The following is a 24,095-nucleotide window of genomic DNA, read 5'->3' on the forward strand; positions in this document are numbered from 1 at the left end:
CACAGAGGGTGCCCTGTAACGATGTATCATATACAGTTGTAGTGCTCCCTCTGTGCCAGCTTACCCCTTATATAGCTATAGGACCCCCTATGTGCCAGTTTCCCCTTTATAGTTGCAGGGCCCCATTTGTGCCAACTTGCCTCATATATAATATATGGGGCAAGCTGGCACAGAGGGGGCCCTATAACAATATAGGGGAAACTGGCATATAGGGCGTCCTATAGCTATAGAAGGGGCAAGCTGGCACAGAGGGAGCACTACAACTATGTAGCAGGTAAGCTGGCATAGGGGGGGGCCTACAATGGGCTTTCAACTATATGGGGGCACAAAGTGGGCACAATTACTGAGTGGGGCAATACACATGGGGAGAGGTAGCATTGTGCTGGAGAAAGGAACCTAAAATATTTGTTTGACAGGTTCTGTGGAGATGAGTTGTGGCTGGAAGAAATCGTCATGACGCTGGATGGGAAAGAAAAAGGACACTGAACAACTCCAATTAGGAAAGCGTCCCTATAAGCAACTGTATATGATTATTTATATGGTCTGCAAAGCCTGCTAGAGCTGCTATCTACCACTATATGGGGGGGGGGGGGATATTTCTCCTTGTATACTGGTATTATTGGCAATATTAGCCTTAGTATACAGGATTTGGTGAGTAACAGTATGATGGTAAAATGTATGGTGATGATGTTCCTCCTTGTATACTGGTATTATTGGTAAAATTGGTCTCAGTATACAAGATTTGGTCAGTAACAGTATGATGGTAATATGTATAGTGATAATATTCCTCCTTGTATACTGATATGATTGGTAATATTGGTCTCAGTATACAGGATTTGGTCAGTAACATTACGTTGGTAATATGTAAGGTGATAATATTCCTCCTTGTATACTGGTAATATTGGTTTCAGTATACAGGATTTGGTCAGTAACAGTATGATGGTAAAATGTATGGTGATGATGTTGCTCCTTGTATACTGGTATTATTGGTAATATTGGTCTCAGTATACAGGATTTGGTCAGTAAAAGTATGATGGTAATATGAACGATGATAATATTTCACCTTGCATACGGGTAATATTGGTAATATTGGTCTCAGTATACAGGATTTGGTCAGTAACAGTATGATTGCAATTTGTACAGTGATAATATTTCTCCTTGTATACTGGTAGTATGTATGATGACAACATTTCCTCCTTATACACTGGTGCAATAAAATTGCATGGTGGGGTCTGGGTCAGACTTGGGTGCGGGCCACTGGGGGCCCAGGTCTTAGGCTGTGTAAGGGGCCCCACAAGTTCTGATGGCAGTGCCACCAGCACCAGCACACACTGTCTTCATCGCTTTTGCTGTCAGCTTCTCCTGGGGGTTGAGAGGGCACAAAATGACTGAGGACAGCACACACCCTCATCTACCGCTCCTCTTCGGCTGCACTTGTGCCTTTAGGGGGCAGCACAGAAGCCTCTAAATGAGAGAAAGTGTGGGAGTAGCTCATGACAGCCACCACCAGGGGCAGCACAGACCAGTGTCCCTCTTAGCACATGTGGCTCTGCGTAAATTAAAAGGGGATACATCAGCCAGCCAGTATATCTAATTGCTATACGCTGCATATTTTACTGCATATTTTCTTCACTTAAATAGGTAGGAAAATCAGCTGCAGAAAGTATGCAGCAAAATATGCAGTATATACTGTATGTGTGAACATACCTCTAGGGGATTTTTAGGCTCAGTGGCAGTTTTGCAAATCACTGAATGCTCTGAGTATGGTGTCTTATTTATTTATTTATTTATTAAATTAATTATTTTTTAAGAAATTGTAATGCTTTTCTTTCCCAATAAAAATAGCTTTAATTTTATTTTATGAAATCAAAAACCAAAGATAGAATTAAAAGTTTATGCCAAAAAAATTGGCGCTCAATGTTTATAGACACATTGATCCTCTGTGCTGCACTGTGTCAACCAGAGTTTATTTAGAGTTTACAAATAATAATGTATCCTCTGACTGAGACTTATTTTTATGTTTATGTAACATTGTAACATTTACGTTTATGTAAACGTTCATCCAGGTCGTCAGATTGTTACATTGTTTGCCTCAAAGAAAAGTTACCAAGAGGAACCTTTTAAAATGGGGGAAATATTTGTGACTAAATTGGAAGCATTGAGAACAGTGTTTTTTAAACTGTGTGCCTTCAGTTGTTGCTAAACTACAACTCCCAGCATGCCCAGACAGCCTTTGGCTGTCTGGGCATGCTGGGATTTGTAGTTTTGCAACAGTTGGAGGCACACTGTTTAAAAAACACGTATTTAGAAAAAGAAAGGGGGACGTTTATCAACTTTGATGTTGGTACACTGTTTGCCTACACAGTTCTTTTTTACAGATTTAGAGGTAGAATATGTGCAATAGATTTAGGCATGGACGTTCACCATAAAATAGGGGTTTCATTGGTCATGAAAGCCAACAGCCACTGCTCAAGGATTATACGTGACACCACTGCTCAGTGACTATACATGACACCACTGCTCAGTGACTATACATGACACCACTGCTCAGTGACTATACATGACACCACTGCTCAGTGACTATACATGACACCATTGCTCAGTGACTATATATGACACCACTGCTCAGTGACTATACATGACAACTGCTCAGTGACTATACATGACACCATTGCTCAGTGACTATACATGACACCACTGCTCAGTGACTATATGTGACACCACTGCTCAGTGACTATATGTGACACCACTGCTCAGTGACTATACCTGACACCACTGCTTAGTGACTATACGTGACACCACTGCTCAGTGACTATATGTGACACCACTGCTCAGTGACTATACATGACACCACTGCTCAGTGACTATACATGACACCACTGCTCAGTGACTATATGTGACACCACTGCTCAGTGACTATACCTGACACCACTGCTTAGTGACTATACGTGACACCACTGCTCAGTGACTATATGTGACACCACTGCTCAGTGACTATACATGACACCACTGCTCAGTGACTATACATGACACCACTGCTCAGTGACTATACATGACACCACTGCTCAGTGACTATACATGACAACTGCTCAGTGACTATACATGACACCACTGCTCAGTGACTATACGTGACACCACTGCTCAGTGACTATACATGACACCACTGCTCAGTGACTATACGTGACACCACTGCTCAGTGACTATACATGACACCACTGCTCAGTGACTATACATGACACCACTGCTCAGTGACTATACATGACATACATAACTATATGTGACACCACTGCTCAGTGACTATACATGACCCCACTGCTCAGTGACTATACTTGACACCACTGCTCAGTGACTATACATGACATACATAACTATATGTGACACCACTGCTCAGTGACTATACTTGACACCACTGCTCAGTGACTATACATGACATGCATAACTATATGTGACACCACTGCTCAGTGACTATACATGACACCACTGCTCAGTGACTATACATGACAACTGCTCAGTGACTATACATGACACCACTGCTCAGTGACTATACATGACACCACTGCTCAGTGACTATACTTGACACCACTGCTCAGTGACTATACATGACACCACTGCTCAGTGACTATACTTGACACCACTGCTCAGTGACTATACATGACATACATAACTATATGTGACACCACTGCTCAGTGACTATACATGACATACATAACTATATGTGACACCACTGCTCAGTGACTATATGTGACACCACTGCTCAGTGACTATACATGACATACATAACTATATGTGACACCACTGCTCAGTGACTATACATGACACCACTGCTCAGTGACTATACATGACACCACTGCTCAGTGACTATACATGACACCACTGCTCAGTGACTATACATGACACCACTGCTCAGTGACTATACATGACACCACTGCTCAGTGACTATATGTGACACCACTGCTCAGTAACTATATGTGACACCACTGCTCAGTGACTAGATGTGACACCACTGCTCAGTAACTATATGTGACACCACTGCTCAGTGACTATACATGACACCACTGCTCAGTGACTAGATGTGACACCACTGCTCAGTGACTATACATGACACCACTGCTCAGTGAGTATACATGACAACTGCTGAGTGACTATACATGACAACTGCTCAGTGATTAGATGTGACACCACTGCTCAGTGACTATATGGGACACTACTGCTCAGTGACTATACATGGCACCACTGCACAGTGACTATACACAACACCACTGCTCAATGACTATGTGTGACACCACTGCTCAGTGACTATACATGACACCACTGCTCAGTGACTATATGTGACACCACTGCTCAGTGACTATACATGACACCACTGCTCAGTGACTATACACGACACCACTGCTCAGTGACTATACATGACATCACTGCTTAGTGACTATACATGACATGCATAACTATATGTGACACCACTGCTCAGTGACTATACATGACACCACTGCTCAGTGACTATACATGACACCACTGCTCAATGACTATACATGACACCACTGCTCAGTGACTATACATGACACCACTGCTCAGTGACTATACATGACACCACTGCTCAATGACTATACATGACACCACTGCTCAGTGACTATACATGACACCACTGCTCAGTGACTATACATGACACCATTGCTCAGTGACTATACATGACACCACTGCTCAGTGACTATACATGACACCACTGCTCAATGACTATACATGACACCACTGCTCAGTGACTATACATGACACCACTGCTCAGTGACTATACATGACACCACTGCTCAGTGACTATACATGACAACTGCTCAGTGACTATACATGACACCACTGCTCAGTGACTATACTTGACACCACTGCTCAGTGACTATACATGACACCACTGCTCAGTGACTATACATGACATCACTGCTTAGTGACTATACATGACATGCATAACTATATGTGACACCACTGCTCAGTGACTATACATGACCCCACTGCTCAGTGACTATACATGACACCACTGCTCAGTGACTATACATGACACCACTGCTCAGTGACTATACATGACACCACTGCTCAGTGACTATATGTGACACCACTGCTCAGTAACTATATGTGACACCACTGCTCAGTGACTATATGTGACACCACTGCTCAGTGACTATATGTGACACGACTGCTCAGTGACTAGATGTGACACCACTGCGCAGTGACTATACATGACACCACTGCTCACTGAGTATACATGACAACTGCTGAGTGACTATACATGACAACTGCTCAGTGATTAGATGTGACACCACTGCTCAGTGACTATATGGGACACTACTGCTCAGTGACTATACGTAACACCACTGCTCGGTGACTATACATGACACCACTGCTCAGTGACTATATGTGAAACCACTGATCAGTGACTATACACAACACCACTGCTCAATGACTATGTGTGACACCACTGCTCAGTGACTATATATGACACCACTGCTCAATGACTATGTGTGACACCACTGCTCAGTGACTATACATGACACCACTGCTCAGTGACTATATGTGACACCACTGCTCAGTGACTATATGTGACACCACTGCTCAGTGACTATACATGACACCACTGCTCAGTGACTATACATGACATCACTGCTCAATGACTATACACGACACCACTGCTCAGTGACTATACATGACACCATTGCTCAGTGACTATACATGACACCACTGCTCAGTGACTATATGTGACACCACTGCTCAGTGACTATACATGACACCACTGCTCAGTGACTATACATGACACCACTGCTCAGTGACTATACATGACACTACTGCTCAGTGACTATACATGACACCACTGCTCAGTGATTATACATGACACCACTGCTCAGTGACTATACATGACACCACTGCTCAGTGACTATATGTGACACCACTGCTCAGTGACTATACATGACACCATTGCTCCGTGACTATACATGACACCACTGCTCAGTGACTATATGTGACACCACTGCTCAGTGACTATACATGACACCACTGCTCAGTGACTATATGTGACACCACTGCTCAGTGACTATACATGACACCATTGCTCAGTGACTATACATGACACCACTGCTCAGTGACTATACATGACACCATTGCTCAGTGACTATACATGACACCACTGCTCAGTGACTATACATGACACCAGTACTTCTTGCTGATGTTGGGTTAAATACATTAGCCACTCAGCCAATACATTTGCAACTCGTGCAAATCGCTTACTGCAGCATTATGTAGTGTTTTTTATTTATACCTGACACAATAGGAATTTTGTAAAAAAAAATAATTGCTGGGGTACTACATTAAGCCGCACCAGCTGCATTAACAAAATAATTTGTTAACGTAAATTTGGGCAAAGTGTGTGTTCCAGCATGTTTCCCGGAATCTTAGATAAGGAAAAATAGATCGTTAGTAGGTTCCTCATTTAATTAGAACAAAATGAAAAATATTGGACACCTATATGGACCTGATGACAAAGGTTACAGAACAGAAAGGCATTAGAACAATATTAACAAAACCAGGATTATTTATTGGTTTGCAGAAGTAGGAAATGTTTTGGTTTGCCTATTTGGTAAATCCTATTTGACTTGTTGTAGTTGTGCGACTCTTTAAGGGGAACTCTGATAGAAAACATTCTATCCCTCGTCCAAGGATAGGGGATAAGTTTCTGATAACGGGGGATCTGACCGATGGGACCTCCGCCATCTCCTGCCCAGCGCCCCGTCGTTCTGAATATTTATGTTCAGTATTCGTGTATCTCTGACTTTCCCATAGAGATGCATGGAGGGGGAAGGTTTCCACAGCTCTGTGCTGTGGTTGACAGTAATCTGATGCAGAGCGCCCCCTGCAGGGGGGTGCCGTGCAGGGGATTGCGGGGGTCCCAGCGGTTGGAGTCGCTGCAATCACTTATGCCCTATCCTATGCATAGGGGATAAGATGTCTTTTACCAGAGTACCCCTTTAAGGCATATGCAACTTTTTATACACAAGTATAGATTTGTTGCATGTTGTGAACTAGGGACCACTGCAAAGTGAAAATGAGGTTGTTTCTCAAAAAAAAACAAAAAAACTTTTAATTCAGAGACACTATTAGTGCAATGAGGCACATGCAACAAAATTTCTTCAGAAATTCTTCCTTACATAGTTCTACCCATCGTGCATTGCAGTGTCATGTCCTCGGTTTCCCTTTACCATTACTTGTTGCTGCCTAATAATGCAGATAGATACAATTAAACCCTTATAACACAATTAATTTACGGTTCTCATATTTTCTCTCTTACATATTATGGACAATGTCAGTTCAGCGTCACATACAAGGAATATACAGGTGAAACTTTCAAAGTTCAAAGTTGATCGCCACGTCTAAAATGAAAGTAAAAGCTTCCTGACAGCTCAGTCGGGCTGATCGGTACCATCACGGTAAAATCGCTACGTCCTGATCAGCAAGAATGCGAGCGTAGGTCTCCATCGCGTCTGATCGGTGATTCATTGCTCCAAGCCTAAAATCCAGGCTTGAGCAATTGACCGCCAATAACACTGATCTTTGCCGTGTTAATGCACGGCAATGATCTGTGTAGCAGATCAGTGTGTGCAGTGTAATAGCCACCAGGGGGAGCTGAAAAAAAAAAAAGTGTGAAAAAAAATTAATAAAGGTCATTTAACCCCTTCCCTAATAAAAATAAGAATCACCCCCCTTTTCCCATTAAAAAAAAAAACTTTGGAAAAAAAAATAAACATATGTGGTATCGCTGCATGCGGAAATGTCCAAACTATAAAAAATATATAAAAAAAATACGAAGGATTGCAGACCTCAAGGTATATACTTATAGTAACAGAGATAAAAATAAGAATATAAAATCAGATAAAATGTTAAGAATATTGTGTTTAGACCTGATAGAATGGGAATAGGTATGGAGACAATAGGTAGCAGTGAGATGTGGTATATGAATTTACAGACTAGTTGTGGATAAATTAGAATTTAGTACTTTATTAAAAATGAAAACTTAAATATCATTAATAGTCACAGCAGGGCCCTTGCTGATGACTAATAAAATACCAATAGTTAAAATATAAAATAACAATAATATACAGAAGCCGCCTTAGTAGAACTTGGTTAAATAGTCACTTGTAGCCGAATAATTAGCAGCAGTGCTTGGAGAACAGTAGCAGTTATGTATTGTAGCAGTTGTATATTGTAATCCAAGATGATACTTTGTTGCAAGCAGATGGCAAATATAGTTTAATAGTTGGTGCTTCTGCACCACTCACCGCTCCGTTGAATCCGGGATGGTAGCCCCTGGTGTGCTGGGCTCCTTGTCGTAGGCTGGCTCGGCTGGGCAGCCGGCACGGTGGATGTGCCTGCGCGGTGGGTGGGGCACAAATGAGTGCTTGGTCTTGAGACCGGAGTCAGTGAGCAAAACGGTGAGTGGCTGCAGGCAAAGTAGGTGTGCGGTATGGCATGCGCACGTCTTGTTGCAGTGGTCCCGATAATGGGGGTTCCAGCTGTTGATGATCAGTTGGAAGTCCTAGCGGTGGTCCGTATGTGGAGGGTACTGGGCTAGACGCGTTTCAGGGAGACCCCTTTCTCAATAGCAGAGGAGCTATCACTAGAGATGAGCGAACTTACAGTAAATTCGATTCGTCACGAACTTCTCGGCTCGGCGGTTGATGATTTTTCTTGCATAAATTAGTTCAGCTTTCCGGTGCTCCGGTGGGCTGGAAAAGGTGGATACAGTCCTAGGAGACTCTTTCCTAGGACTGTATCCACCTTTTCCAGCCCACCGGAGCACCGGAAAGCTGAACTAATTTATGCAGGAAAAGTCAGCAACCGCCGAGCCGAGAAGTTCATGACGAATCGAATTTACTGTAAGTTCGCTCATCTCTAGCTATCACCTCTGCCTCCAGCTCTTCTTCGCCTGCTTCACATGTACTATATTATGCCTTACGGACTCAAGTAAAATATTGATCACTGGACAGTGAGTGCAGTCTCCTTTTTTTCTCATGTTTCTTCTCTCATAGATTAGTTTCACCTTTTAAAGGGGTACTCCGGTGGAATTTCTTTTTTTTTTTTATCAACTGGTGCCAGAAAGTTAAACAAATTTGTAAATTACTTCTATTAAAAAATCTTAATCCTTCCGGTACTTTTTAGCAGCTGCATGCTCAAAATTTGTTTCTTTTTTAATTTCATTTTTTTTGTCTTGTCCACAGTGCTCTCTGCTGACACCTCTGTCCGTCTCAGGAACCGTCCAGAGCAGGAGAAAATCCTCATAGCTCTGGACAGTTCCTGACATGGACAGAGGTGTCAGGACAAGGCAAAAAAGAAATTAAAAAAGCAAAGAATTTCCTCTGTAGCATACAGCTGCTAATAAGTACTGGAAGGATAAAGATTTTTTTTAATAGAAGTTATTCACAAATCTGTTTAACTTTCTGGCACCAGTTCAATTAAAAAAGAAAAAAAAAAAAGAAGGTTTCTACCGGAGTACCCCTTTAAGTTGCATGACGGAAAGAAATGAACTTTTGCGCAATGTTCAAATTTGTCACCTGTACAAGGAGCCCGTAGTATATAACATCAGGGAATTCCACTGTATTAGAGGTCAGTGGTTACAGCTATACAGGATATTACAGGACACGAGCTCTGCTTATAGATGTGATAAATAATATACAATTGATAGATTAATAATAACAAATAATGAAGAATTACTTACATGTCGAGTCCCGAGTACAAAGAGACAACTCTGCTGTCTAATTCAGGGAATTGAAGAAGTAACTTGGTTATTTCCTAAAATGTGCAACATCCTCTACTGCAAGAAGAGAATATTTCTTAGTAACACTGAAGCTGTTCTGGTTTCATAGATATAGAGAACGATTGAGGGAGAGTACAACGCGTTCCTGTGTATTATAAACTGCGGAATCTAAAAGTGAAAACAACAGGTTCCGATGGGTTAAGGGTCTGATCAGGACCTCTTCTGCAAAGTATGGTGTTCCCGATTAATTAAAGGGGGTACTCCAGTAAAAAACTTTTTTTTAAATCAACTGGTGCCATAAAGTTAAACAGATTTGTAAATGACTTCTATTAAAAAATCTTAATCCTTCCAGTACTTATTAACTGCTGAATAGTACAGAGGAAATTATTTTCTTTTTGGAACACAGAGCTCTCTGCTGACATCACGAGCAGAGTGCTCTCTGCTGACATCTCTGTCCATTTTAAAGCGGTTCTCCACTGCCCTGCCTTCCGGAGCTCCGCTCGCACACAGTGTTCGGAGTGATAAACTTCCGGACGCTGCGAGCGGAGCTCCGGAAGGCAGGTCAGTTTAGAACCCCTTTAAGAACTGTCCAGAGTAGGAGACAGTTCCTAAAATGTACAGAGGTGTCAGCAGAGAGCACTGTGCTCGTGATGTCAGCAGAGAGCCCTGTGTTCCAAAAAGAAAAGGATTTCCTATGTAGTATTCAGCAGCTAATAAGTACTGAAAGGATTGAGATTTTTTTTTTAATAGAAGTAATTTACAAATCTGTTTAACTTTCTGGCACCAGTTGATTAAAAAAAATAAAAAACATTTTCCATCGGAGTACCCCTTTAAGGTGACGGCTAGAGGCCTCCTGAATACTTCCATACCCACCACTGGTGCTCTCCTTATACAGTCTGCCTCAGGCAGACTGTACAAGCAGAGCGCCGATATCATTGGTCAAAAATGGTTTTCAAAATATAAGTAAATCCTTCGTCTAATAAAAATTCAAATATCCCTCCCCCTTTTTCTAATATTTCAAATCAATAAAAAAATGTTTATGTATTATGTAAAACAAAAACATATTTAAGGAAACCAATACAGGGAATGGCCTTAACATAAAAAAAATGCCAAACAACAGATTTGCTGGTTTTTGATCACTTCATAGTTCAGAATTTTTTAAATAAAAAAATCATCAAAAAGTCTCATCTTAACAAAATGATACTTATAAAACCTAGAAACAGAGAATATGTCAACAGATAAGAACCATTTGGCACATCTAGATTGCCCAATATTGTGCATGCTAGTCCCTGACCCTATCTTATATGAAGGATAGCCTTATGCCTATCTCTATCTTATATGAAGGATAACCTTATGCCTATCCCTATCTTATATGAAGGATAGCCTTATACCTATCCCTATCTTATATGAAGGATAACCTTATGCCTATCCCATATGAAGGATAGCCTTATACCTATTCCTATCTTATATGAAGAATAGCCTTATGCCTATCCCTATCTTATATCAAGGATAGCCTTATACCTATCCCTATCTTATATTAAGGATAGCCTTATACCTATCCCTATCTTATATGAAGGATAGCCCTATGTCTATCCCTATCATATATAAAGGATAATCTTATACTTATCCCTATCTTATATGAAGGATAGCCTTATACCTATCCCTATCTTATATGAAGGATAGCCTTATGTCTATCCCTATCATATATAAAGGATAACCTTATACTCATCCCTATCTTATATGAAGGGTAGCCTTATACCTATCCCTATCTTATATGAAGGATAACCTTATGCCTATCCCTATCTTATATGAAGGATAGCCTTATACCTATCCATATCTTATATGAAGAATAGCCTTATGCCTATCCCTATCTTATATCAAGGATAGCCTTATGTCTATCCCTATCGTATATATAGGATAGCCTTATACGTATCCCTATCTTATATGAAGGATAGTTTTATACCTATCCCTATCTTATATGAAGGATAGCCTTATACCTATCCCTATCTTATATGAAGGATAGCCTTATGCCTATCCCTATCGTATATGAAGGATAGCCTTATGCCTATCCCTATCTTATATGAAGGATAGCCTTATACCTATCCCTATCTTATAGGAAAGATAGCCTTAAGTCTATCCCATGCTTAAACTCTTTCACTGTATTGACAGCGACCACTTCTGCAGGAAGGCTGTGCCATGCATCCACTACTCTCAGTAAAGTAATACTTCCTGATATTGTAGTCAGTTGTAAACATTTGAAAAGGGGTACTTCTGGAGCATAAAATGTTTTCAAATCAGCTGATGCCATAAATGTATACAGATTTATAACTACTGAAGAAAGGGTCCATTCATATACCCTGAAACGCGTCTAGTCAGTTTGCGGACTATCACTGACCGCACTTGGCACTTAAATTCTATCTGGACTTACTTCTGTGGCCTTGCTGGTCCGGTCCGGAGACGACCCAGTTGATCTTGCCGCTCCGGTCCATAATACATCTAGTTCGGAGTGAATCCTCAGCGAGCCGTGGAATCAAAGCCCATCCTGCAGGTGCTGGCACTGACACCACACGCCACCCTCACGAGGCAGAGGCATCTACTACCGGTCTGCTGCAGACCTGGTCTCCACGGCAGGACTTTTCCACCAGCGAGTGCCACCTCTCAAAGTGTCCATCCCCGACGCCTGCCAGCGCCGGGACTCGGAAGGTAGCCCACCTGCAGTGACCCTCCAAGTGCTCGATCCATCCAGCCTCACGGGAGTCCTCCGCTCTCAGGACCGGTAATGTACCACCAATCCAGCCTCACGGGAGTCCTCCGCTCTCAGGACCGGTAATGTACCACCAATCCAGCCTCACGGGAGTCTTCCGCTCTCAGGACCGGTAATGGACCACCAATCCAGCCTCACGGGAGTCTTCCGCTCTCAGGACCGGTAATGTACCACCAATCCAGCCTCACGGGAGTCTTCCGCTCTCAGGACCGGTAATGGACCACCAATCCAGCCTCACGGGAGTCTTCCGCTCTCAGGACCGGTAATGGACCACCAATCCAGCCTCACGGGAGTCTTCCGCTCTCAGGACCGGTAATGTACCACCAATCCAGCCTCACGGGAGTCTTCTGCTCTCAGGACCGGTAATGGACCACCAATCCAGCCTCACGGGAGTCTTCCGCTCTCAGGACCGGTAATGTACCACCAATCCAGCCTCACGGGAGTCTTCCGCTCTCAGGACCGGTAATGGACCACCAATCCAGCCTCACGGGAGTCTTCCGCTCTCAGGACCGGTAATGTATCACCAATCCAGCCTCACGGGAGTCCTCCGCTCTCAGGACCGGTAATGGACCACAAAGCTGCCTGTTATCTGTCCTGACACAGTGATACAGTGAAACCAGCAACTGTGAACTCTAATACTTCCTTAGTTTAACACACCAAACATTGTTTCATTGCCGTCCATTAAGAGGAACTTGTCACAATATTATATTTTATTATCATCTCTCCAGTCAACAGGACTGATTTCCAAGAGACTTTCCGGCAATTCAAGTGTCTTTAACTCTTTCAGTCCATATCAGTATATTTTGCCTTCACTATTTCAGTGCAATTTGTCTATAACTGTTCCAGTATAATAGTGCATTCTGTGATATTAATTAGTTACCAGTGATATCTATTTTAGGTCATTGTCTACTCCTCTCATAAGGGGCCCCTTGTGAGGTGGAATATTTTATATAAATTTTTTTTATAAAATCTGTATATCCTATTATAATTGAAGCACGATCCTTGTTTCCTTCAATTGTATTCATATAATTTACCTTCCTTGAGGTCTGGGTATTTTTGTCTCTTTTTCTAATATTTATTATTGGCACCATAGGTATAGGTGCATTACCCATTTGTCCTCGGTTGGTGATATAATTGTGAGCTGCACATATTTCTTCTTTTTTTCCTAGAGATTTATAAATTACTTTTATTTAATAATCTTAATCCTTCCAGTACTTAACAGCTGCTGGATGCTCCACATAAAGTTGTGTAGTTCTTTCCAGTCTGACCACAGTGCTCTCTGCTGACACCTCTGTCCGTGTCAGGAACTGTCCAGAGCAGGAGAGGTTTGCTATAGGGATTTGCTCCTACTCTGGACAGTTCCTGACACGGACAGAGGTGTCAGCAAAGAGCACTGTGGTCAGACTGAAAAGAACTACACAACGTCCTATGTAGTATACAGCAGCTGATAAGTACTGGAAGGATTAAGTAAGTAATTTTTTATTTGCATCAGTTGATTTAAAAAAAAAAACAATTTTTTTTCTTCTCCGGAGTACCCCTTTAATCTTATCTGATCTTGGGATAGGGGTAAAAATTTTACCAAGTTGTGGGCAGTAACACAGAGGATTTTGGGAGTTATGGACTAGTGTTGAGCGCCAATATTCAAAATGCAAATTTTTACCACAAATATCGGCACTTCGCGATTTTGCGAATATTTTGAATATAGTGATATATATTCGTAATGACGAATATTCGTTTTTTTGTTTTTTAATGCGAATATTCATGCGCATATCGGCACTTCCCTCTGATCCCTCCCTTCTTTTAGGTAAAAGATATTATTGCGCACGCGCACTATGCGAATTTCATTACGAATTTTTGCATCGAAAAAAAAACAGAACGAACATAGTGAATATGCAAATTTTGCGACCATAGGACGAATATTCATTTATATATTCGCGCAAGTATCGCAAAATCGAAAATGGCCCCTGCCGCTTATCACTATTATGGACAGGTAGAAAAAATTGAACACCATCTTGAAAAGCCTTATCCTTTACCACAATAAAGAAGGATTCATACTTTAGGCCCTTATGTGCAGTACTTATGTGCACAGTATTTTCTATTATCTTATCATTACAGGATAACCTTTCTTAGGCTGGGTTCACACTACGTTTTTGCCCTACTGTTTTCAATCCGTTTTTCTAAAGAAAAACCATATGGCAAAAAAACGGATGGAACAGTATAGAAAAAGTAAACCGTATGCGTTTTTAAACAGTATACTGTTTTTAAAAGTGCATACAGTTCCGTCAGTTTTTCTAGAAAAAAAACCCATACGTTTTTGAAAATGTTGTCCATTTTTAATGGGAGGGGTCTTGGGTGGGGACTTTAGGATTCAAATGCGCATGTGCAAAGTAAAAACGTATACGTTTTTCCCGTATGGAACCGTATACATGTGCGTTTCCCATTGACGTCCATGTTAAAAAAAATGTAAGCGTTTGCAGTACGGTTTTTAAACCGGAGTCAAAACCGTGGTTGACCACAATTTTGTCTCCGGTTTAAAAACGTACTGCAACCGCATACGTTTTTTTTTAACATGGACGTCAATGGGAAACGCACATGTATACGGTTCCATATGGGAAAAACGTATACGTTTTTACTTTGCACATGTGCATTTGAATCCTAAAGTCCCCACCCAAGACCCCTCCCATTAAAAATGGACAAAATTTTCAAAAACGTATGGGTTTTTTTTCTATAAAAACTGATGGAACTGTATGCACTTTAAAAACAGTATACTGTTTAAAAACGCATACGGTTTACTTTTTCCATACTGTTCCATCCGTTTTTTTTTGCCATACGGTTTTCTTTAGAAAAACGGATTGAAAACAGTATGGCAAAAACGTGATGTGAACCCAGCCTTTACAGCATACAATATCTGTTCTTATTAGGCTGGGTCCACACTACGTTTTGTCCCATACGGGAGCGCATACGGCAGGAGGGAGCTAAAAGCTCGCGCTCCCGTATGTGACCGTATGCGCTCCCGTATGTCATTCACTTCAATGAGCCGACCGGAGTGAAACGTTCGGTCCGGTCGGCTCATTTTTGCGCCGTATGCGCTTTTACAACCGGACCTAAAACCGGTTGACCACGGTTTTAGGTCCGGTTGTAAAAGCGCATACAGCGCAAAAATGAGCCGACCGGACCGAACGTTTCACTCCGGTCGGCTCATTGAAGTGAATGACATACGGGAGCGCATACGGTTACATACGGGAGCGCGAGCTTTTAGCTCCCTCCTGCCGTATGCGCTCCCGTATGGGACAAAACGTAGTGTGGACCCAGCCTTAGACATATTTATTTAGTGGTCAATCTCCAACATACACACAAAGTATAAAACATATATTACTGTATAAAAGTGTATAAAGTATAATATTGTTTAAGCATATAAATAAACTGACCAGAAACTTTTATCACCATAGTGAAAATACCAAAAAAGGATCCAGACGTCAAAAACAAATGTTTTACCCCGTAATTGGGTTGTTCGTTTTGTAAATCCACTTTTTGGTAGAAGGGTCCATTAAAGGGGTACTCCGGTGGAAAACTATATTATTTAATTTTTTTTAGATCAACTGGTGCCAGAAAGTTAAACAGATTTGTAAATTACTTCTATTAAAAAATCTTACTCCTTCCAGTACTTATTAGCTGCTGAATACAACAGAGGAAATTCTCTTCTCTTTGGAACACAGAGCTCTCTGCTGCTCATATGCTGCTCTGGACAGTTCTTAAAATGGACAGAGGTGTCAGCAGAGAGCACTGTGCTCGTGATGAGCACAGTGCTCTCTGCTGACACCTCTGTCCATTTTAAGAACTGTCCAGAGCAGCATATGTTTTCTATGGGGATTTTCTCCTACTCTGGACAGTTCTTAAAATGGACAGAGATGTCAGCAGAGAGCACTGTGCTCGTGATGTCAGCAGAGAGCATTGTGGTCCGAAAGAATTTCCTCAGTAATATTCAGCAGCTAATAAGTACTGGAAGGATCAAGATTTTTTAATAGAAGTAATTTACAAATCTGTATAACTTTCTGGCACCAGTTGATTAAAAAAAAAAGATTTCCACCGAAGTCATCTGTATTTTGTGTAGACAGCAAGTGTTCAATTTCCCTATAGCGCCACCACCAGGATAAATGAAGCATTGCACAGTTTTCATTGAAGTCAGTCGGCTGTGTGTCCAATGCGACGGGTGTGCTGAAATGTATATTTTTTTGCAGTCGTTCCCCAGTTTGGTCATAAATTGGGGTCGCAAATTATTATTTTTTTTTTTAAGCTAAAAAGTCCCACTATCCTTTAAAGGGGGTACTCCGCTGCTAGACATCTCATCCTCTATCCAAGGGATAAACAGTGGGACCCCCGCGATCTCCTACAGCACTTGGCGTCTGTCGTGACATCATGGCCACGCCCACTGTGAAGTCACACCACCCCCCTCCATTCATGTCTATGGGAGGGGGCGTGTCTCCCGACACGCCCCCTCCCATAGACATGAATGGAGGGGGGGTGGTTTGATGTCACAAGGGGGTGTGGCCGTAACGTCAAGATCACGGCATCCGGCTCCAGGCAACGGAGTACCCCTTTAATGTCTCAGAGTAGCATACTCCACATCCTCTACTTGGCTGGTTCTGGAAGAGGTTAATGGCTCCTGGTCATGTCGTCTATGTGAAATTACAGAATATGCAACTTCGTTTGATGGTTGCAGGGCCTGAAAAAATTTTATAAAATTAATTAACCATCAACAGATAAACAAATAATAATAAATCAACCAACATAATAATAATAATAATAATAATAAAGATAAATAATAATAATAATAATACGGTAATAATAATGATAAATAATAATAATAATAATGATAAATAATAATAATTATTATAATAATGATAAATAATAATAATAATAATTATAATAATGATAAATTATACATTATAATAATATTTTTTTTTTATTCTACAAGAAATTAAAAAAAACTAAAGTTTCTACTTTTTCTTCTTTGATTAGCTCTATAATATATTGTTTAATTACTGTAGCCAACCCATAGTTATCTTGAATTTGTTAAAGGGGTACTCCACTGGCCAGTGTTCCGTCTGCTTTCGTCTGCTGTGCACGTGCTGCGGGGGTCAGACACTCCCCCTCGTGAAATCAGGCCACGCCCCTCAATGCAAGTCTATGGGAGGGGGCGTGGCAGACGCCAAGCCCCCTCCCATAGACTTGCATTGAGGGGGCGGAATGTGACACCACGAGGGGTTTGGGCCGTGACATCACGAGCCGGCGCTGGCTCCAAACATTTTTATACGAATGCTGAGCAGCGGAGTACCCCTTTCAGGGGTCAATGATTTATTTTTATTTCGACCTTGGTTCCGGTAGTTGAGGAGTTAAATGTTAGAATTAGGTTTGAGGAACGTGTCAGGTTAAGTTATCTCAAGCTGTAACAACTAACCCCATGGAGATGACGATAAAGACTGATAGGAAGTTACACGACCCCTGTGGTCTGTTACAAGATTGATAATAATAACAACTAAAAAACATAACTATAACACACATGACAGATATTTTTCCACCTCCAAAAGTTGTAAAACAACACAATTTCGTGGAAAGAATGCATATCCTTTTTCCCTATTGATTCCCAGCTAAAATTTGGTCTCAGTGTTTTTGGCCCCAAAAAATCCATATGGTGAGTATTGTGTTTTTTTAATTTTTTAATTTTTTTATTTATTTTTTTGTTGTTGTTTTTTTTGTTTTTTGTTTTTTTATCTAACAAAAACAGAGTATATGTTCTCAGCCCAAAAGCTTCCTCTTTCATACCCCTGTTTTTAGGAAGGAAGTGGCTTATCCATCTTTTAGCTCTCTCTGAATTACTCACTTCACTGTTGCTATAAATCACGTAGTTATCTTCTACTTTCATATCCACCGATGGCCTAAATTAAATATAACAAAACATTAGAAATAAATAATTCTATATACGGTTCATAGCATCCCCTGTAGCTTGGCATGGCAATGGGGCAATGTAAGAACAGCCTATTGTCTATTGTGCCTCAGGGGGGCATCATTACTAAGTGGGGGTTATCATCTAACTTAAGGTGTTATCATCGCTCATTGGGGCACTAAAGGGGTATCATCACTCATGAAGGCACTACGGCAGGGTATCATAGCTCATTTGGGCGTTAAGAGGGGGTATCGTCGCTCAATTGAACACACAGGGGGGTGACATTGCTCATTCGGGCACCAAGTGGGCTTTTATCACTCACTTAGGTACAAAGGGTGATATTATTGCCTATTGGGACACTAAGTTTCACAATGGGTTTCATCACTCATTGGGGCATTAAGGGGGTATCATCACTCATTGGGGCACTAAGGGGATATCATCACTCATTGGGGCACTAAGGGGGTATCATCACTCATTGGGGCACTAAGGGGGTATCATCACTCATTTGGACCCTAAAGGGAGTATCATCGGTCATTGGGACACAAAGGGGGGTGTCATTGCTCATTGGGGCAGCATGAACATTCATGGTTTTTGTTATTTGTAAGATTTAGGGAAAGAAAGAGAGGAGACAGAGATGGTGCTATATATAATGCCGATTATCTGCGATTTTAGCAGAAAATAGGTGTAAAGGTAGGAGAACTGCTCACCTTTGGAGGTTGCGCTCAATGCAGGCGTAACACTGTTAAGCGTATTGAGCAGGTTATTTAGGCTGGTACGTCGGGAGCTGCTGGCCGTTGGTCCCGTTGAGGACGGTGGACAATGCAGGGATGCAGGTGTGGAAAGTGGGAATCCTGGCAGTGGTTCCCTTTGGCTTCCAGTGGATAACCGACTTCGGCACTTAGAGCGCTACACCGAAGGCTTGATGACACGGGAGTCGGGTGTAGCTTTGTATTTAACTTTTTATTAAGTTCATAAAAAGCGGTCATACATAAAGGACTATGCGTTTCAGAGTAGCTCCCTCCTTCCTCAGGTCCAACTTGGACCTGAGGAAGGAGGGAGCTCCTCCGAAACGTGTAGTCCTTTATGTATGACTGCTTTTTATGAACTTCCAATGCTAAATGTCATCATGCTGCTGGTGTAGCGCTCTAAATGCCGAAGTTGGTTATCTACTGGAAGCCAAAGGGAACCCTGCCAGGATTCCCACCTTCAACACCTGTATCCCTGCTTTGTAATTTATGACACTTATTGCTTAAGACATGTAAAACCTTTGGAAACCTAATAAAATGAAATACACAAATTATTAGATAATAGGAGATACTCACCCCGATCTGATGGAAGGAGCTGGGTGAGTATTCTGGATATTTCCATACTGGTTTTCATTCTCAGCCATAGAGTACTAGAGGAAAGAATTGAATTAGGAGATTTATTGTTCTACTCTGGCTAAATATAGAGACATTTAGCATTGGATCTTCTGGACCTGAGTAATGATAACACGAGTATGGATTACATGAGTATAGATTACATGAGTATGGATTACATCAGTATAGATTACATGAATATGGATTACATGAGTATGGATTACATGAGTATAGATTACATGAATATAGATTACATGAGTATAGATTACATGAATATGGATTACATGAGTATAGATTACATGAGTATAGATAACATGAGTATGGATTACATGAGTATAGATTACATGAGTATAGATTACATGAGTATAGATTATATGAATATGGATTACATGAGTATAGATTACATGAGTATAGATAACATGAGTATGGATTACATGAGTATAGATTACATGAATATGGATTACATGAGTATGGATTACATGAGTATAGATTACATGAATATAGATTACATGAGTATAGATTACATGAATATGGATTACATGAGTATAGATTACATGAGTATAGATAACATGAGTATGGATTACATGAGTATAGATTACATGAGTGTAGATTACATGAGTATAGATTACATGAATATGGATTACATGAGTATAGATTACATGAGTATAGATAACATGAGTATGGATTACATGAGTATAGATTACATGAGTATAGATTACATGAGTATGGATTACATGAGTATAGATTACATGAGTATCGATTACATGAATATCGATTACATGAGTATAGATTACATGAATATAGATTACATGAGTATAGATTACATGAGTATCGATTACATGAATATAGATTACATGAGTATAGATTACATGAGTATAGATTACATAGATTACATGAGTATAGATTATATGAGTATAGATTACATGTGTATAGATTACATGAGTATAGATTACATGAGTATAGATTACATGTGTATAGATTACATGAGTATAGATTACATGAGTATAGATTACATGTGTATAGATTACATGAGTATAGATTACATGAGTACAGATTACATGAGTATAGATTACATGAGTATGGATTACCTGAGTATAGATTACATGAGTATAGATTACATGTGTATAGATTACATGTGTATAGATTACATGAGTATAGATTACATGAGTATGGATTACATGGGTATAGATTATATGAGTATAGATTACATGTGTACAGATTACATGAGTATAGATTACATGAGTACAGATTACATGAGTATAGATTACATGAGTACGGATTACATGAGTATAGATTACATGAGTATAGATTACATGTGTATAGATTGCATGAGTATAGATTACATGTGTATAGATTACATGTGTATAGATTACATGAGTATAGATTACATGAGTATGGATTACATGAGTATAGATTACATGAGTATAGATTACATGTGTATAGATTACATGTGTATGGATTATATGAGTATAGATTACATGTGTATATATTACATGAGTATAGATTACATGTGTATGGATTACATGAGTATTGATTACATAAGTATTGATTACATGAGTATTGATTACATGAGTATTGATTACATGAGTATAGATTACATGTGTATAGATTACATGAGTATAGATTACATGTGTATAGATTACATGAGTATAGATTACATGAGTATGGATTATATGAGTATAGATTACATGTGTATAGATTACATGAGTATAGATTACATGTGTATAGATTACATGAGTATGGATTATAGGAGTATCGATTATAGGAGTATAGATTATATGAGTATATATTACATGTGTATAGATTATATGAGTGTAGATTACATGTGTATAGATTACATGTGTATAGATTACATGAGTATGGATTACATGAGTATTGATTACATGAGTATAGATTACATGAGTATAGATTACATGAGTATGGATTATAGGAGTATCGATTATAGGAGTATAGATTATATGAGTATATATTACATGTGTATAGATTATATGAGTGTAGATTACATGTGTATAGATTACATGTGTATAGATTACATGAGTATGGATTACATGAGTATTGATTACATGAGTATAGATTACATGAGTATAGATTACATGAGTATAGATTACATAGATTACATGTTAATAGATTAGATGAGTATAGATTACATGAGTATAGATTACATAGATTACATGTGTATAGATCACATGAGTATAGATTGTATGAGTATAGATTACATGAGTATAGATTACATGAGTATAGATTACATAGATTACATGTTAATAGATTACATGAGTATAGATTACATGTGTATAGATTACATAGATTACATGTTAATAGATTACATGAGTATAGATTACATGTGTATAGATTACATAGATTACATGTTAATAGATTACATGTGTATAGATTACATGTGTATAGATCACATGAGTATAGATTACATGAGTATAGATTAACACTCTAGTTGCATGTATGCCTGGCAGGAATGAATTAGGAGATGGTGCGCTGGCATACAGACCTAGACTAGCTTTTCAGTCCTAGAAGTTTAAAGAAAATATCTGGGAAGCATCATGTGGCCAAGGCATCATTCCTCTGATACACAGACATATGTAAAATGTATCTTAATGCATGCTATTGAGGCAATGTAATGTGCAACACAGAACCTCAAACATAGATATTTGCAGGTAAAAAAGAGTTTCACAGCCTTACGACAACTTGATACTACACAACTAAATCTCAATAAAATATTGGATAAATAGAAGGGTAAAGCACTCACATCATTAGGCGTCCTGGCAGGTAATGTCCCATGAATTGGAGAGTTTGGAAGACTTGACTTCTTTTTTTGTCTATTAAAAAGCATCAAATTAAACAATCTAGATCAAGAGTTATGTACAATATCCTTTATATATATATATATGGGCCATCATTTGAATAACAAGCCCTAAAATGTAGGTTTAGTTAAAGGGAACATGCCGTTCCCATAGCAATCCTCTCCTGCTCAAGACAGTTCCTAAAATGGACAGAGGTGTCAGCAGAGAGCACTGTGGTCAGGCACAAGGAAATTCAAAAAGAAAAGAACTTCCTGTGGAGCACATAGAAGCAGATAAGTACTAAAAGGATTAAGATTTTTAAATAGAAGTAATTTACAAATCTGTTTAACTTTCTGGCACCAGTTGATTTAAATTAAAAAGTTTTCCAGGGGAGTACCCCTTTAAAGCAACCACCAGGACCCAGGTGACTGGTAATGGACCCGGAAGCAGTCACTGGGACCTAGTCCCATTTGTACACTTTGGGGGAGATTTATTAAAACCTTTCAAGAGGAAAAGTTGCCCAGTTGCCCATAGCAACCAATCAGATCGCTGCTTTCATTTTGAAAAAGGCCTCTGCAAAATGAAAGAAGCGATCTGATTGGTTGGGCAACTCAGCAACTTTTCCTCTGAACAGGTTTTGATAAATCTCCCCCTTATATGTTTGATAACTTAAAATTCTGGAATTGCATTTTTTGGTCACGTCACATCCCAGAAAGTAAATGAATAAAAAATTATCAAAACTACAGACAAAACCCACAAATCACAGAGCAAATAAGGAGCAACAAAGCAGCTTCATATTTGGAAAAATCTAAAAAGTTATAGGGTTTTTTTAGTGATTGGGGAAAAAAAAGTTTACATTTTTATTTAAAATTATATAAATTGTGTTGTAATCGTACTGACCTGAAGAACCAAGGTAACAAAAAAAGAATCATACCCCCCATTTTTTAAATTCATATTACAATTGGTCCGACAAAAAACACACTAATATATGGCTCAGTACGTGGAAAATGCCTGTTAAAGGCAAAATGGAAAAAAATTATATGCAAAGAAGAAAATTTGGCTGCATCTTTAAAAAAAAAAAAAAAAAAAGTTTTTTTTTATTTTGAACAATGCTGGGGGAGTTCCAAGGTGGAAAGGAAAGAGGCGAAGAAATGTGTCCTGGTTTAAAGGGGTACTCCGGTGGAAACTTTTCTTTTTTTTTTTTTTACATCAACTGGTGCCAGACAGTTAAACAGATTTTGTAAATTACTTCTATAAAAAAATCTTAATCCTTCCAGTACTTATTAGCTGCTAAATACTATAGAGGAAATTCTTTATTTTTTGGAACACAGTGCTCTCTGCTGACATCTCTGTCCATTTTAGGAACTGTCCTGAGTAGGAGAAAATCCCCATAGCAAACATATGCTGTTCTGGACAGTTCCTAAAATGGACAGAGGTGTCAGCAGAGAGCACT

The 24,095-nt window shown here is 39.8% G+C and overlaps 2 protein-coding genes across 5 annotated transcripts in view; both read right to left on the reverse strand.

Annotated features, from left to right (window-relative positions):
- LOC130294680 (B-cell receptor CD22-like) overlaps positions 1-17,238 on the reverse strand; it is a 37,167-nt gene extending 19,929 nt beyond the window's left edge. The window contains exon 1 of one of the 2 annotated variants that reach the window (XM_056544878.1): positions 17,168-17,238. The gene's annotated coding sequence lies outside the window, so the exon portion shown is untranslated. Of the gene's footprint in view, positions 1-9,745; positions 9,815-17,167 lie in introns of those variants that run through there. The other variant, XM_056544877.1, reaches the window with a different exon arrangement.
- Positions 17,088-24,095, reverse strand: part of LOC130294679 (B-cell receptor CD22-like) — a 67,557-nt gene continuing 60,549 nt past the window's right edge. For 2 of the 3 annotated variants that reach the window (XM_056544874.1, XM_056544875.1), the window contains exons 8-11: positions 22,609-22,705; positions 19,815-19,888; positions 18,430-18,484; positions 17,088-17,271 (exon numbers count right to left, since the gene is read on the reverse strand). In XM_056544874.1, coding sequence (XP_056400849.1) covers positions 17,146-17,271; positions 18,430-18,484; positions 19,815-19,888; positions 22,609-22,705 — 352 coding nt within the window. In that variant the 3' untranslated portion in view covers positions 17,088-17,145. The remainder of the gene's footprint in view (positions 17,272-18,429; positions 18,485-19,814; positions 19,889-22,608; positions 22,706-24,095) is intronic. The other variant, XM_056544876.1, reaches the window with a different exon arrangement.

Source organism: Hyla sarda, chromosome 10 (genome assembly GCF_029499605.1).
Source record: "Hyla sarda isolate aHylSar1 chromosome 10, aHylSar1.hap1, whole genome shotgun sequence".
NCBI lineage: Eukaryota > Metazoa > Chordata > Amphibia > Anura > Hylidae > Hyla > Hyla sarda.